At 50.3% G+C, this 14,880-nt stretch overlaps 1 protein-coding gene across 2 annotated transcripts; it reads left to right on the forward strand.

The window, feature by feature from the left end:
• Positions 1–2,920: 2,920 nt before the first annotated feature.
• Positions 2,921–12,865, forward strand: mmp11b (matrix metallopeptidase 11b). Of its 2 annotated transcripts, XM_062484105.1 has the most exons (9): positions 2,921–3,178; positions 6,790–7,046; positions 7,757–7,900; positions 7,977–8,110; positions 9,737–9,951; positions 10,592–10,796; positions 11,168–11,428; positions 11,876–12,049; positions 12,130–12,865. In XM_062484105.1, the coding sequence occupies exons 1-8, from the start codon at positions 3,068–3,070 to the stop codon at positions 12,001–12,003; spliced, it is 1,455 nt and encodes a 484-aa protein (XP_062340089.1). In that variant the 5' UTR covers positions 2,921–3,067; the 3' UTR covers positions 12,004–12,049; positions 12,130–12,865. The 2 variants fall into 2 exon arrangements, with proteins under 2 accessions (XP_062340089.1, XP_062340088.1); XM_062484104.1 differs by having other exon boundaries at positions 11,876–12,865.
• The last annotated feature ends 2,015 nt before the right edge of the window (positions 12,866–14,880 follow it).

Here is a 14,880-nt window from a genome sequence, read left to right on the forward strand (position 1 = left end):
GTGCAAAACTTGGAGGATATTAGTATTCATGTGAAAACAGAGAACTGTAATGTTACATGAAACTACCAGAAACACTTCAGTACATCTAATCAAATCAAATGTATTTGTATAGCCCTTTTTACACGCAAGCATGTCACAGAGGGCTTCACATAGGCCCATAGAACTACCCCTCAACCAACCTAAACCCTCAAGGAAGACAAGGAAAAACTCCCAGAAAAAATCTCAACAGGAGAAAAAATGGAAGAAACCTTGGGAGGAGCAATTCAGAGAGGGATCCCCTCCTCCAGAGACAATTGGTGAGAGAGAGGAGCAGAACACAGGCTAAACATAGTCATACAGTGTCGATGGGTTTTGAAACACCAAAATCCATTGTTCAACTTTATAGATGTAGGACAGGACCGGGAGACTCGCGACCAGGTCCAGCGTTGGCCGACCGACGACCAGGCAGGTGCTGACAACTCAAACCCCCCACACCACAAGGGATGTGTGTGGGGGGGACAGAGAGAGGAGAGCAGGGATTAGAGAATGCCAGGAGCAGCTAACAGTTACAGTCATAATGGAATGAGATCCCCACCGGTCAAGTGTGGACTGGTGCAGCAATTTAACAGAGCAAAAAGGGGTATTTGATGCAGACCCACACACCAAGACACAGACCAAGACAGCGACATACATCTGTCTCATCAAAATATTTTAGGGAGTTTAATACATGGCTGATAGTTTAATACAGGGCTGATAGTTTAATACAGGGCTGATAGTTTAATACAGGGCTGATAGGCCGTCACATCTGTAAACTACAGCTGTTTGAGTCATTGAGTCACTCTTGGAAACCCCCTGTGCTTCTTCCTCCCTGGACATCTGTACTACAACATTTACTCTGATCTCAGGTGTTTGTGCGTATGTTTGTGTGTGTGCTTGTATGTCTGTGTGTGTGCGTATATATCTGTGTGCGTGAGTGCGTATGTGTCTAGGTGTGTGTGTGTATCTGTGTAAGAGACAAACACTTCCATGGTGGGTACATTTGTAATTAGAAGTGCCCCAGTAAGGATATCAAAAGTATCTATGGTATGATAAAAAATCTACTTTTAAAAATAGATTATTCAATGTTTCAATATACAAATAAAGTTACACACCTTGGAGTCTTTGTTAACAAACTGGCAAAATGGACACAAAGCTGGTCCCTTAACACTGTCATTTCTCTTTTTTAAGAGCCACCTGGTCATTTGAGGTGACTCTACTTTGTAGTTTTCTTCACATAAAACGCTCTTTGATGGAAATCTGCCAGCGATTAAGGCAGACAGCTCTGCCTCTGTGTCCCCCGACCACTCTGCGGATAATTGACCCTAAGTGTCTCCTTATGGGGCACGAGGGGGTCAGAGGTCAGGCCCTGTGTTCCTCGACCAGTGTGGAGAGAGGGGGTCCGAGAGAGGTGTGTATTTATGTATGTCTGTGTGTATTAGTATGTGTGTGTGTGTATTTAATAAGGGAGACAGAAGTCTGGACCATGAGAAGCTGGAGGACATGGGGCCAGGACGCCTGTGTGTAGGGGTAGGGTGAGGAGCTGGAGGACATGGGGTCAGGACGCCTGTGTGTAGGGGTAGGGTGAGGAGCTGGAGGACATGGGGCCAGGACGCCTGTGTGTAGGGGTAGGAGCTGGAGGACATGGGGTCAGGACGCCTGTGTGTAGGGGTAGGGTGAGGAGCTGGAGGACATGGGGTCAGGACGCCTGTGTGTAGGGGTAGGGTGAGTATAGGGTATATTAGTTTGTATAAGCCCCTAATGTTTACAAAGTCTGGCTCTGCCTATTAGCAATAAAGCATGTTAACATCACTGCAAAAATACATCTAATATTCAGCTAGTACAATAATAGCAGGTTATCTCTCCCTCATGTCCCACGTTGTCCCAACGCTAACCCTATCCACACAATCAGATCTGCTGACCAGCAACAGAACAATAACCGACCACCCTACCTCACCCCCGAGTCTCTCCCCTCCTACCCCCTTCTCTCACCCCCGAGTCTCTCCCCTCCTACCCCCTTCTCTCACCCCCGAGTCTCTCCCCTCCTACCCCCTTCTCTCACCCCCGAGTCTCTCCCCTCCTACCCCCTTCTCTCACCCCCGAGTCTCTCCCCTCCTACCCCCTTCTCTCACCCCCGAGTCTCTCCCCTCCTACCCCCTTCTCTCACCCCCGAGTCTCTCCCCTCCTACCCCTTTCTCTCACCCCCGAGTCTCTCCCCTCCTACCCCCTTCTCTCACCCCCGAGTCTCTCCCCTCCTACCCCCTTCTCTCACCCCCAAGTCTCTCCCTTCCTACCCCCTTCTCTCACCCCAAAGTCTCTCCCCTCCTACCCCCTTCTCTCACCCCCGAGTCTCTCCCCTCTTACCCCTTTCTCTCACCCCCGAGTCTCTCCCTTCCTACCCCTTTCTCTCACCCCCGAGTCTCTCCCTTCCTACTCCCTTCTCTCCCCCACAACCCTACTCTCCCCTCCTACTCACTCCCATCCCCAAAACCGACTGCATGCTTAGCCTAAGTAAAGCCTGGGACAATGACAGCGGTAGGTTAAGACAGCACTGTTCCAACGACCTTACTTATAAGATGCATTTATCAGATTTATAAAAAGCTGAATAAAACTGTTTTTCTAAATGAAACCAAATCGTCAAATAAAAAGATCTCTATGGAGATGATGTCCATGGCATCCAGGGCCGGCCCCGATGGCATACATGCCAAATGTCTTCTCTGATTTGGAAGAAAGCTTGTGGTCCTCGGGGTTAAACGCTTTTGGCATTATTTAATTCGTTTGTACCCTATATATTTTGTAATCGAAGTAAATAGTCAGCTAATGGCGCATGTGGAGCAGGAAGGGGTTAAATCACGTGAGCGCTTGCGAACTTGTCCATAAAGAAGTGCAATTTGAAGAGAACAAAGAAATCTGCAAGTATAAAATCCCCCGCGAGATATTTCCCGTCATTCACAGACTCCAGCGCGCCGTCCGTCTCCCGCTCTCTGTCTGCGGGCTGGATGCACACGGACAGTGTGCTAGATTTCACGGACAGTCCGCCAGATCTCTAAACATGATGCTGGGTCCACGGCTCGTCTGTAGCATCCTTGCTCTGCATTTCCTGCACTGCGCTTATTCCGTGCCGCTACCCGCGGGAAAAACTACCAACAGGTACAGGGAGGCGGTGAGTGAACTTTGATAACAACCCAAATGCGCAGATTGACATTGGCATTTTCACATGGTTAATTGGTTAGAACATTTCTTTGGTGTATTTTGATTGTTAAATTGTTACATTTGTACAAGATTGCCACAGCAAATCTGTGGATTAAAAACTGTCTTTCAGTCGGCTACGTCCTATTGTATACTGTATACTATTATATATATATATATATATATATATATATATATATATATATATATGTACACTATATTGTATACTATTGGCACAGGAGTAATTTTTACAGGATGAATAATTTCACCTGGCGACAGTTCTGAGTTAGGTAGGGCTATATGCCACCCGATAAAACGGCTGTTGCAGATAAACCAAAGAAGCTTATCAAAAGACAGAAAAAACGGAAAAAACGTGCATATTGTGTAAGTTTGTTTTTACAGTGTTATTGATACTGCGTCTTATGGTGATATTGTATCTCATGTATCTCAATTTTGCTCATGGTCATGTTAAATTCATTTCTTTAACTGCATTCTTAAATGATTGTAAATAGAAAACTGACCACATATCTTAGTCCCTCATTGAAACTGTCCAGTTCAACCACAGTTCATGCAAAATGGGACGATGTCTGCGCGTTATGTGACTGTGTGACTTTACTTATAATTTGTCAGATATATTATAATTAAGTAATTTTTCAGTAATTCTAAACCCCTAGTCTCAGAGCGTTCAGCTGATATCTACCCTGAGCAGAAGCTAGAGAGAAATGTTAGTTTGGGGATTCGCTGTCTTCACCGCGGTGTTGTCTCCGTCACTCCGCTGTGAGACGTGAGCCGCTGCGCGGTGCTGTTGACAGAGTGGAGGAGGAGGAGATTATGCAGGCAGGGGCAAGGAGGAGGAGATTATGCAGGCAGGGGCAAGGAGGAGGAGATTATGCAGGCAGGGGCAAGTCATCTGGCATCTGCTGAGGGATAACAAACTCTGGAGTTTGCTGACACAGGAAAAGGGAGAGCACAACATAGCTTAGAAAAACGAGTGAGTGAGAGAGAGAGAGAGAGAGAGAGAGAGAGAGAGAGAGAGAGAGAGAGAGAGAGAGAGAGAGAGAGAGAGAGAGAGACGAGAGAGAGACGAGAGAGAGAGAGACTAGAGAGAAGAGAGAGAGCGAGAGATTAGGCACTTGGTCTTCCTTGAACACTCTTTACTACAACTTCCATTAACTTTGCCAAACATGGCAACCCCATCTCCACCCCCCTCCTCCTTCCCTCTTTCCTCTCCTCTCCTCCCCCTGCTCCCTCCTCCCTCTGCTTTTCCCTCCTCCCTCTCCGCCTCCCTCCTCTTCAACTCTCCTCCCTCTCTTGCCCTATCCCCCACATCCTACCCTCTCCTCTTTCTCCTCCTTCTCCTCACCCTCCTCTCCTCTCCCCCAACCCCCCCCCCCCCCCCCTACTACTCTCTCCTTCAGTCAGCTAAGCCAGACAGGTCACAGAATACTCTCTTTTTTCACCCATCAAGGCTCGAGTGATGGATAGCCATTCCTAAGGGAGAGATTAAGATGTTAAGGCTGCCAGCCTTCCCCTCAGCCAGATCCCAGAGCTCCAGAGATATCTGAACATGTAGAATCCTGCAGAGATGAGTGGGCACTTAACTTACTTATCTTATATTAAGTTACTTATCTCATCACTTGGCATCAACAAGATATACCAAGAGTGAGTGACATAGTAAAGCATACAAGGTTAGGGTTAGGACACAATATAACTAGTCTGTGTTCTAGAGTATATGGTCTGTGTTCTAGAGTATATAGTCTGTGTTCTAGAGTATATAGTCTGTGTTCTAGAGTATATGGTCTGTGTTCTAGAGTATATGGAGTATATGGTGTTCGCCATCAAGTGCTCTAATGTTGTCCGGTTGCTAGCGAACCAACCCTAGCATTCCCCTGCCCTGGCTGAGTGGGAGGAAGGTGAAGTGGACTGTGTGTGTGTGTGTGTGTGTGTGTGTGTGTGTGTGTGTGTGTGTGTGTGAGGAGGCGTTGGTGACTGTGTGTGTGTGTGTGTGAGGAGGCGTTGGTGACTGTGTGTGTGTGTGTGTGTGTGTGTGTGAGGAGGCGTTGGTGACTGTGTGTGTGTGTGTGTGTGTGTGTGAGGAGGCGTTGGTGACTGTGTGTGTGTGTGTGTATGTGAGGAGGCGTTGGTGACTGTGTGTGTGTGTGTGTGTATGTGAGGAGGCATTGGTGACTGTGTGTGTGTGTGAGAGGAGGCATTGGTGACTGTGTGTGTGTGTGTGTGTGTGTGAGGAGGCGTTGGTGACTGTGTGTGTGTGTGAGAGAGAGGAGGCATTGGTGACTGTGTGTGTGTGTGTGAGAGAGGAGGCGTTGGTGACTGTGTGTGTGTGTGTGAGAGGAGGCATTGGTGACTGTGTGTGTGTGTGTGTGAGAGAGGAGGCGTTGGTGAATGTGTGTGTGTGTGAGAGAGAGGAGGCGTAGGTGACTGTGTGTGTGTGTGAGAGGAGGCATTGGTGACTGTGTGTGTGTGTGTGTGTGAGGAGGCATTGGTGACTGTGTGTGTGTGTGAGAGAGGAGGCGTTGGTGACTGTGTGTGTGTGTGTGTGTGTGTGTGAGAGGAGGCATTGGTGACTGTGTGTGTGTGTGTGAGAGGAGGCATTGGTGACTGTGTGTGTGTGTGAGAGAGGAGGCGTTGGTGAATGTGTGTGTGTGTGTGAGGAGGCATTGGTGACTGTGTGTGTGAGAGAGGAGGCGTTGGTGAATGTGTGTGTGTGTGTGAGAGAGAGAGAGAGAGGAGGCGTTGGTGAATGTGTTTGTGTGTGTAAGGAGTGGGACTCACTGCTGTACCCGATTTCTGTACAGGGTTAGTGTTGGTCTGGTGTTCAGCAGGGCTGCATGTTGGTCTGGTGTTCAGCAGGGCTGCATGTTGGTCTGGTGTTCAGGCGCTGCATGTTGGTCTGGTGTTCAGCAGGGCTGCATGTTGGTCTGGTGTTCAGGCGCTGCATGTTGGTCTGGTGTTCAGCAGGGCTGCATGTTGGTCTGGTGTTCAGGGACTGCATGTTGGTCTGGTGTTCAGCAGGGCTGCATGTTGGTCTGGTGTTCAGGGACTGCATGTTGGTCTGGTGTTCAGCAGGGCTGCATGTTGGTCTGGACATGTTGGTCTCTTGCTACGACACGTCAGCGTCTCACCTCAGGAGTTCCCCCTCGCTGAGTCTTCCACCTTCTGGTGTTCAGCTGCAGTCTGACACGTCAGTGCTTCCCTCACCCTAACCTTCACCAGCCCACTAGGACAACATGTGTGTCTCGAGTTAATCCATGATTAGATGCCGTGGTGCTTAGGGTTAGTGGTTGAGTTCTTACTGTAGTGAGTGGAGGAGTTGAATCAGAAATATATTTGAGACATCATTATTCATGAATGAATGGGACCATTACGACTCAAACACAACCAGAACTAAGAGCTTCCCTTGGACCCCCTGCAACCTCCCCCCCCCTCCCCCAGGCAGCACGAGGGTTAACATCCGATCTGCAGAGGAAGTCGATTAATAATGCTTGAAGCATAAATCCTGAGGAGTTCATCTGAACATGAGTGAACCTGTTAACGACCCTCCAGTGTTCCCTGCTGTGTTCCCAGAGCTGGCACCTGAAGACCTCCCACTCCAGCCTGAGGAGAGGCCGGATGCCCCCCCCCCAGGACACGCTGCAGGAAGTCCACAGCTCTCTGGAGAAGGCACTTCCTGTCAACGGGACGGGGGTGTGGAAGCGTCGGCGCTGTGGCGTCCCCGACCCCCCCGCCCCCTCCCACCCGGAGACGCGCTCCGGAGGACAGCAGAGACGCAAGCGCTTCGTCCTGTTCGGGGGACGCTGGGAGAAGACACACCTGACCTACAAGTAAGACTCTCTAACTGCACACTAGCCCTGACAACAACAGAAGTAACAGTTCTCTGATGTCAGCACTGTATGACATGTGATTCAGAAATGTTTTACACAGCTGAACTGGGTCCCAGCTGGGGGTGGAGAGATGTGGCAGTGCTGGGCTGTCCTGTCTGGGCTTGTCAGGCTTCTGAATAATAATAAATAAACCTGGGACCTCTCTCAACACAACGGGACTGGGGGGACTGGGGGATGGGCAGACTGGGGGGACTGGGGGATGGGGGGACGGGGGGACTAGGGGATGGGTGCTAGGCAGGGCTAGGTAGGGCTGGGGTGTGTGTGTGTGCAGGGTGGTGCGTTTCCTCTGGCAGATGACCCAGGAGAAGGTGTTAATGCTGGTGTGTGTGCGTGTGTGTGTGTGTGTGTGTGCGTGTGTGTGCAGGGTGGTGCGTTTCCCCTGGTAGATAACCCAGGAGAAGGTGTTAATGCTGATGTGTGTGCGTGTGTGTGTGTGTGCAGGGTGGTGCGTTTCCTCTGGCAGATGACCCAGGAGAAGGTGTTAATGCTGATGTGTGTGTGCAGGGTGGTGCGTTTCCTCTGGCAGATGACCCAGGAGAAGGTGTTAATGCTGGTGTGTGTGTGTGTGTGCAGGGTGGTGCGTTTCCCCTGGCAGATGACCCAGGAGAAGGTGTTAATGCTGGTGTGTGTGTGTGTGTGTGTGTGTGCAGGGTGGTGCGTTTCCCCTGGCAGATGACCCAGGAGAAGGTGCGTCGTGTACTACAGGAGGCGCTGCGCGTGTGGAGTGACGTCACTCCCCTCACCTTCGCAGAGGTGGACAGCGAGCAGGCCGACATCATCATCGACTTTAACAGGTAACTACTGGTAACTAAGGACTCCCCCCCCGCCCCCCCGTCCTGTAATGTTACAGTACCCCCCCCCCCCCCCCAGGTACTGGCACGGCGACAACCTGCCCTTCGACGGCCCGGGGGGGATTCTGGCCCACGCGTACTTCCCCCGGACACACAGGCAGGGAGACATCCACTTTGACTACGACGAGAGCTGGACCGTGGGCAACAGCATGGGTGAGGGCCTCACACACTGTCTGCAGGCCATCCCTGAACACATAGGGCCTCACACACTGTCTGCAGGCCATCCCTGAACACATAGGGCCTCACACACTGTCTGCAGGCCATCCCTGAACACATAGGGCCTCACACACTGTCTGCAGGCCATCCCTGAACACATAGGGCCTCACACACTGTCTGCAGGCCATCCCTGAACACATAGGGCCTCACACACTGTCTGCAGGCCATCCCTGAACACATAGGGCCTCACACACTGTCTGCAGGCCATCCCTGAACACATAGGGCCTCACACACTGTCTGCAGGCCATCCCTGAACACATAGGGCCTCACACACTGTCTGCAGGCCATCCCTGAACACATAGGGCCTCACACACTGTCTGCAGGCCATCCCTGAACACATAGGGCCTCACACACTGTCTGCAGGCCATCCCTGAACACATAGGGCCTCACACACTGTCTGCAGGCCATCCCTGAACACATAGGGCCTCACACACTGTCTGCAGGCCATCCCTGAACACATAGGGCCTCACACACTGTCTGCAGGCCATCCCTGAACACATAGGGCCTCACACACTGTCTGCAGGCCATCCCTGAACACATAGGGCCTCACACACTGTCTGCAGGCCATCCCTGAACACATAGGGCCTCACACACTGTCTGCAGGCCATCCCTGAACACAGAACACATAGGGCCTCACACACTGTCTGCAGGCCATCCCTGAACACATAGGGCCTCACACACTGTCTGCAGGCCATCCCTGAACACAGAACACATAGGGCCTCACACACTGTCTGCAGGCCATCCCTGAACACATAGGGCCTCACACACTGTCTGCAGGCCATCCCTGAACACATAGGGCCTCACACACTGTCTGCAGGCCATCCCTGAACACATAGGGCCTCACACACTGTCTGCAGGCCATCCCTGAACACATAGGGCCTCACACACTGTCTGCAGGCCATCCCTGAACACAGAACACATAGGGCCTCACACACTGTCTGCAGGCCATCCCTGAACACATAGGGCCTCACACACTGTCTGCAGGCCATCCCTGAACACAGAACACATAGGGCCTCACACACTGTCTGCAGGCCATCCCTGAACACATAGGGCCTCACACACTGTCTGCAGGCCATCCCTGAACACATAGGGCCTCACACACTGTCTGCAGGCCATCCCTGAACACATAGGGCCTCACACACTGTCTGCAGGCCATCCCTGAACACAGAACACATAGGGCCTCACACACTGTCTGCAGGCCATCCCTGAACACATAGGGCCTCACACACTGTCTGCAGGCCATCCCTGAACACATAGGGCCTCACACACTGTCTGCAGGCCATCCCTGAACACATAGAACACATAGGGCCTCACACACTGTCTGCAGGCCATCCCTGAACACAGAACACATAGGGCCTCACACACTGTCTGCAGGCCATCCCTGAACACATAGGGCCTCACACACTGTCTTCATGTTTCTTGTTGAACCACTCCAACCCTGTAGCAAGCTGTGCCCAGAGCACTGTTGTTAGTTTGTTACTACAAACTTGTTACTCTATTTCTACATCAGTTTGGATGGAAGCGTCTGCTAAATGAAGACGTTATTTGACCTCTGACCCCCAGGCACAGACCTCCTCCAGGTGGCGGCTCATGAGTTTGGCCACGTCCTGGGTCTGCAGCACTCTCTGGAGCCTGGCGCTGTCATGTCACCCTTCTACAGCTTCTCCTACCCACTGGAACTCAGCTACGATGACAAGCAGGGCATCCAATCCCTGTACGGCCCACCCCGCCAGGCCCCACCCCCTATCATAGAGACCAATGAGATTGACACAGGCGAGGTGAGGATTCTGGAAGCTACCTGCATGTCATTAGCCAGTGATCTATATATGATACTGTATTTAATATTATTATTGATGCACTGTGCCTGGTAGCTGAGGTGTTACTTTACACTGTGACTGGTAGCTGAGATGGTACTTTACACTGTGTCTGGTAGCTGAGATGGTACTTTACACTGTGCCTGGTAGCTGAGGTGTTACTTTACACTGTGCCTGGGAAATACATTTTATATTTAGTCATTTAGCAGACGCTCTTATCCAGAGCGACTTACAGTAAATACAGGGACATTCTCCCCGAGGCAAGTAGGGTGAAGTGCCTTGCGCAAGGACACAACTTCACTTGGCACAGCCGGGAATCGAACCAACAAACTTCTGATTAATAGCCCAACTCCCTAACCTCGCAGCCATCTGACCCCCATCTGAAATACTGGCTGTTCCTTGACTTTTTACATGCACTATTGGTAAAAGCATCTGATAACTAAATACAGTGTTTAAAACATGTAAATGTGATCCTACCTCACCCTCTGCAGGGTCTGAACCACAGCTGTTTCCTACCTCACCCTCTGCAGGGTCTGAACCACAGCTGTTTCCTACCTCACCCTCTGCAGGGTCTGAACCACAGCTGTTTCCTCTCGTTCCCCAGCCCGACCCGTGCAGGACGGACTTCGACGCCGTGTCCATGATCCGGGGAGAGCTGTTCTTCTTCCGGGCAGGCTACGTCTGGCGTCTCCGAGGGCGGGCGCTGCAAGCGGGGTACCCCGCCCAGGCCTCCAGACACTGGAGGGGTCTGCCCCAGCGCCTAGACGCTGCCTACGAGGACAATGCTGGGAACATTTGGTTCTTCCAAGGTACTCCCGCTCTCAGATCTACCAGTAATGGAGGGAAGGATAGTATAGGATAGATGGAGAGATGGATGGATGAATAATAATTTTCATGATTTTTAACATGCTTTACCTGTTCCAAAACGCATGGACTGTTGGAATACATTCATAAACAGTTAATTTTAAGATGACTTCCTCGTGGGACTCTGTGAGCATTGTTGCTTTAGGATCACAAAGCTGTGGACTTCCTGCAGCTTGTCTTGGGGGGGCCCCAGCCTGGTGGGGTTTAATGTGTGACCTGAAAAATCTTCTATCCATGCGTCTGTCTGTTAATGTGTGACCTGTCTGTCCAGGGGACAGTTACTGGGTGTTAGCGTGTGACCTGTCTGTCTGTCCAGGGGACAGTTACTGGGTGTTTGACGCTGAGAGGAGGATCACAGGGCCGGACTCTGTGCGGAGTCTGGGGCTGCCGGTGTCGGACCTCCAAGCAGCCCTGAAGTGGGGCGAGGGCGGGGCCCAGAAGGTGTTCCTGTTCCGGGCTGGGGCGTACTGGCTCTTTAGCCCCCTGGAGAACCGTGTGGAGTCCTCCCACCCCAGCAGCATGGAGGACTGGAGTGGCGCGCCCGCGCACATCGACGCTGCCTTCCAGGACAGACAGGGTGAGACTGCAAGAGGGAATCCTGAACTCAGATATATCATAGACCCACTGTGAATTATGGTTTTAAAAACAAAAACCTCTGTTTTCTGTAGTAAGTTTCTGAAAAGCCTCAAAAGAAAGTACATTTAAATATCCACAATCACCCAAACTCACTCATCCACTACCAGAGTTTATTCCAGTACAACAGTGTTGTAACACCTGTTACTGCACTGTAGCTGTGCTGGTCTACTGTACTACATCATACATCACTAAACACCTTGTTTGTGCATCGGTAGAGTCAGGGCTGTGCTGGTCATTTGAATCTCCTTTCTTTTCAGGCTTTCCACAAAGGTACCTACATACATACCTTACAACATAAAGCATAACACTCACATTATGGTTCAATATAGTTCTGTTTGGTGGTAAAATGTATCCAATATTCAAGAGTTGGTACTGAATCTCCTACCAGGTTATGTCCATTTCCTGCACGGTCTGCAGTACTGGAAGTTTGACCCCGTGGAGAGGAAGGTTCTGGAAGGATACCCACGCTACGTTGGCATCGACTTCTTTGGCTGTCCTGCCTCCACGTATCACTGAGAACACAGACACGCCTGCCCCTGCCTCCCTGCCTCCACAGACACGCCTGCCCCTGCCTCCACAGACACGCCTGGCCCTGCCTCCCTGCCTCCACAGACACGCCTGCCTCCCTGCCTCCACAGACACGCCTGGCCCTGCCTCCCTGCCTCCACAGACACGCCTGCCTCCATGCCTCCACAGACACGCCTGCCCCTGCCTCCCTGCCTCCACAGACATGCCTGCCCCTGCCTCACGTATCCCTGCCTCCACAGACACTCATAGACTACAGGAACACACCATAACTAAAATCTCAGGAAAAATCATTTTGTGGACTGTTCAGCATATTGATGCAGATGCATTCCGTTAGCAGACACTACACTCTTCACTACAGACCAGATAAAGACACTACACTCTTCACTACAGACACTACACTCTTCACTACAGACCAGACACAGACACTACACTCTTCACTACATGCTGATTCACACTAAGTGAAACAAGGCTCTATTCGGTCTAGTTTCCTGCTTTGGTTGATTTGACACTGCTGATTCACATGAAGTCTCATGTTGGCATGACAACACAAGGTGCTGTGGTACACCAGTGCAGGCCGCTGGTACCTGGTTTGTACAGTGAAATGTGACAGATAACTTCATCAAGTTGAGGTAGAAGAGGCCTCATTAGCACTGGTAGTTTAGGCTGTAGGACTGTTGCTGGAGATGTTCGTCACCAGACACTGGTATTTTATCCATGCGTGTATATCTCAATGTAAACTATCCATCTGGACTTTTTTTTACCTGAATATATATTTACTGTGTAAATCATTTTCTATTTTTAAATATACATACACTCTGTATTCTTTTATACCAATAAAACATATTTCATATTTCTGTTTTGTAATAATTTCCTGCTGACCTCTAGGTGACAGATGTGAGATCCTGTCCTCATGGGTCGAACTTTCTCTTGCTCCTCCTTGACTGTTGCTTTAGATACCAGAAAGGTTCCCATCAGGGGCGTAGCCAGGACATTATTTCTGGGGGGGCCAGCTCTGGCCAGTCTTTTATTTGGGGTGGCACTTGATTGTCAAAAACTACTATTTTAACCCTTGTGCTGCCTTCGGGTCACATGACCCAAAGGTTCATAACGAACCATCGTTGTGTTTACCCAATTTTACCCAATACAAAAACAAATAAAAATAATTTTCTTTTAACCTTTGCAATGTGGGGGGTCTGAGAGCCCAACGGTTCAAAGAAAATGCTTCACTTTGTTTTTGTATGCGGTAAAGTTGTCGCAATACGACGGTGGGTCACAATGACTGATGGGTCAGAATGACCTGAAGATAACACAAGGGTTGAAACTCACACACTGCATCACTCAGAGCAGCAGTTTTCTAACGGTATCCAGTGGTTAGCTGCTATTCTCCATTGAAGCGCTGTCAGAATGCAGGTACGTTGGTTTGTGTCTTGCGCTGTTGATGGGGGCGTGGCCCAACATGTTGCGAATATGGGGCTTGTAGCATAAGTGACAAATGCCAATATAAGACGACTTTATAAAAAAAATACTAATGCATTTATTTCAGCTTTATACCGTTTCTGTCCAGGAAGGTTTAAAAAAGAAAAAAAAAGTTGGGGGGGTCGGCAGGGTGGCCATTCTCTGACCAATGGTGGCCGTGGCCCCCCCTGGCCACCACGTGGCTACGCCCCTGGTTCCCATGATGATGAGAGTAGTATGGTGCAGTAGTACTAACCCTGCAGTCTGTCCTCTTCTGTTGACTGGACCAGTGTGGTGCCGAGTGGCTGTAGGCTAACCCTAACCTTTGACTTTGTATTGTCTTGTATGTCTCCTTTGGAGGAACATTTTAGATTTAAGGGAGGTTTTCAACAGGTCTCCTGTGCCAGTGCAATACTTAATCCTTTGGTGTTGAAGTCCTTCCACAAACCTAACCTTTAACAGCACTGTCACTGGTTAATATGAGAACCCAGGGCTGCTGGCACATGGGACAGGGTTAGGGTTAGCTCAGGGTTAGGGTTAGCTCAGGGTTAGGGTTAGCTCAGGGTTAGCTCAGGGTTAGGGTAAGCTCAGGGTTAGCTCAGGGTTAGCTCAAGGTTAGCTCAGGGTTAGCTCAGGGTTAAGGTTAGCTCAGGGTTAGCTCAGGGTTAGCTCAGGGTTAAGGTTAGCTCAGGGTTAGCTCAGGGTTAGCTCAGGGTTAAGGTTAGCTCAGGGTTAGCTCAGGGTTAGCTCAGGGTTAGCTCAGGGTTAAGGTTAGCTCAGGGTTAGCTCAGGGTTAGCTCAGGGCTGCTGGTACATGGGACAGCCTCTTCTGCTCGGCAGCTGTTAGAGGTATGCAAATGAAACGTCTATAAGTCTGGTTACCGCAGCGACCATGGGTTTGAATCTGGCTTGGGTTTGATAGAGATAGAGAGACAGAGATAGAGAGAAGCAGATGGATTCAGATCTCCTGCGGTTCCAGTCCAGCCTCACCGAACACTCAAGCTTGGTTCAACGTTGTTCCACTGTATCCTCAACTGATTCAGCTAAACTACAAAGTTCTCCTCCTGGGATGCATCAGTGTAGAGTACGGGGAGTTGAACCAACACAACTTAACTGCATTAGATGACAGCGGAGGACAATGTGAAACTCATTCTGCCGAGGTTGGGTTAGGGTTGTCATTTACAGTCGAGGTTGACCGGTAAACAGGTGGTTTCAGGTTGTGCTACGTGCCAAAACACTGAATCATACATGAATGAAGCTATTGTGTTCATATTCTTGCTTGGATGGATGTCACTGCAGTGGTTTGGCTTCACCCAGCCACACGGAGCCGATGGAGTTCATGAAACCAGATGGTGCTGATGTCTTCAGTAACAGCCCCCTACCGACACCACCCGCACACAGGGGAGGGCA

Source organism: Osmerus eperlanus, chromosome 18 (assembly GCF_963692335.1).
Source record: "Osmerus eperlanus chromosome 18, fOsmEpe2.1, whole genome shotgun sequence".
Lineage (NCBI taxonomy): Eukaryota > Metazoa > Chordata > Actinopteri > Osmeriformes > Osmeridae > Osmerus > Osmerus eperlanus.

What these genes read in the sequence shown, in the direction of transcription:
- mmp11b (XM_062484104.1), top strand. Translation starts at nt 3,068, where the DNA reads ATGATGCTGGGTCCACGGCTCGTCTGTAGCATCCTTGCTCTGCATTTC. An exon ending in ATCATCATCGACTTTAACAG is followed by an intron (nt 7,901 to 7,976) that starts GTAACTACTGGT and finishes CCCCCCCCCCAG; the next exon opens with GTACTGGCACGGCGACAACC. An exon ending in ATGAGATTGACACAGGCGAG is followed by an intron (nt 9,952 to 10,591) that starts GTGAGGATTCTG and finishes CTCGTTCCCCAG; the next exon opens with CCCGACCCGTGCAGGACGGA.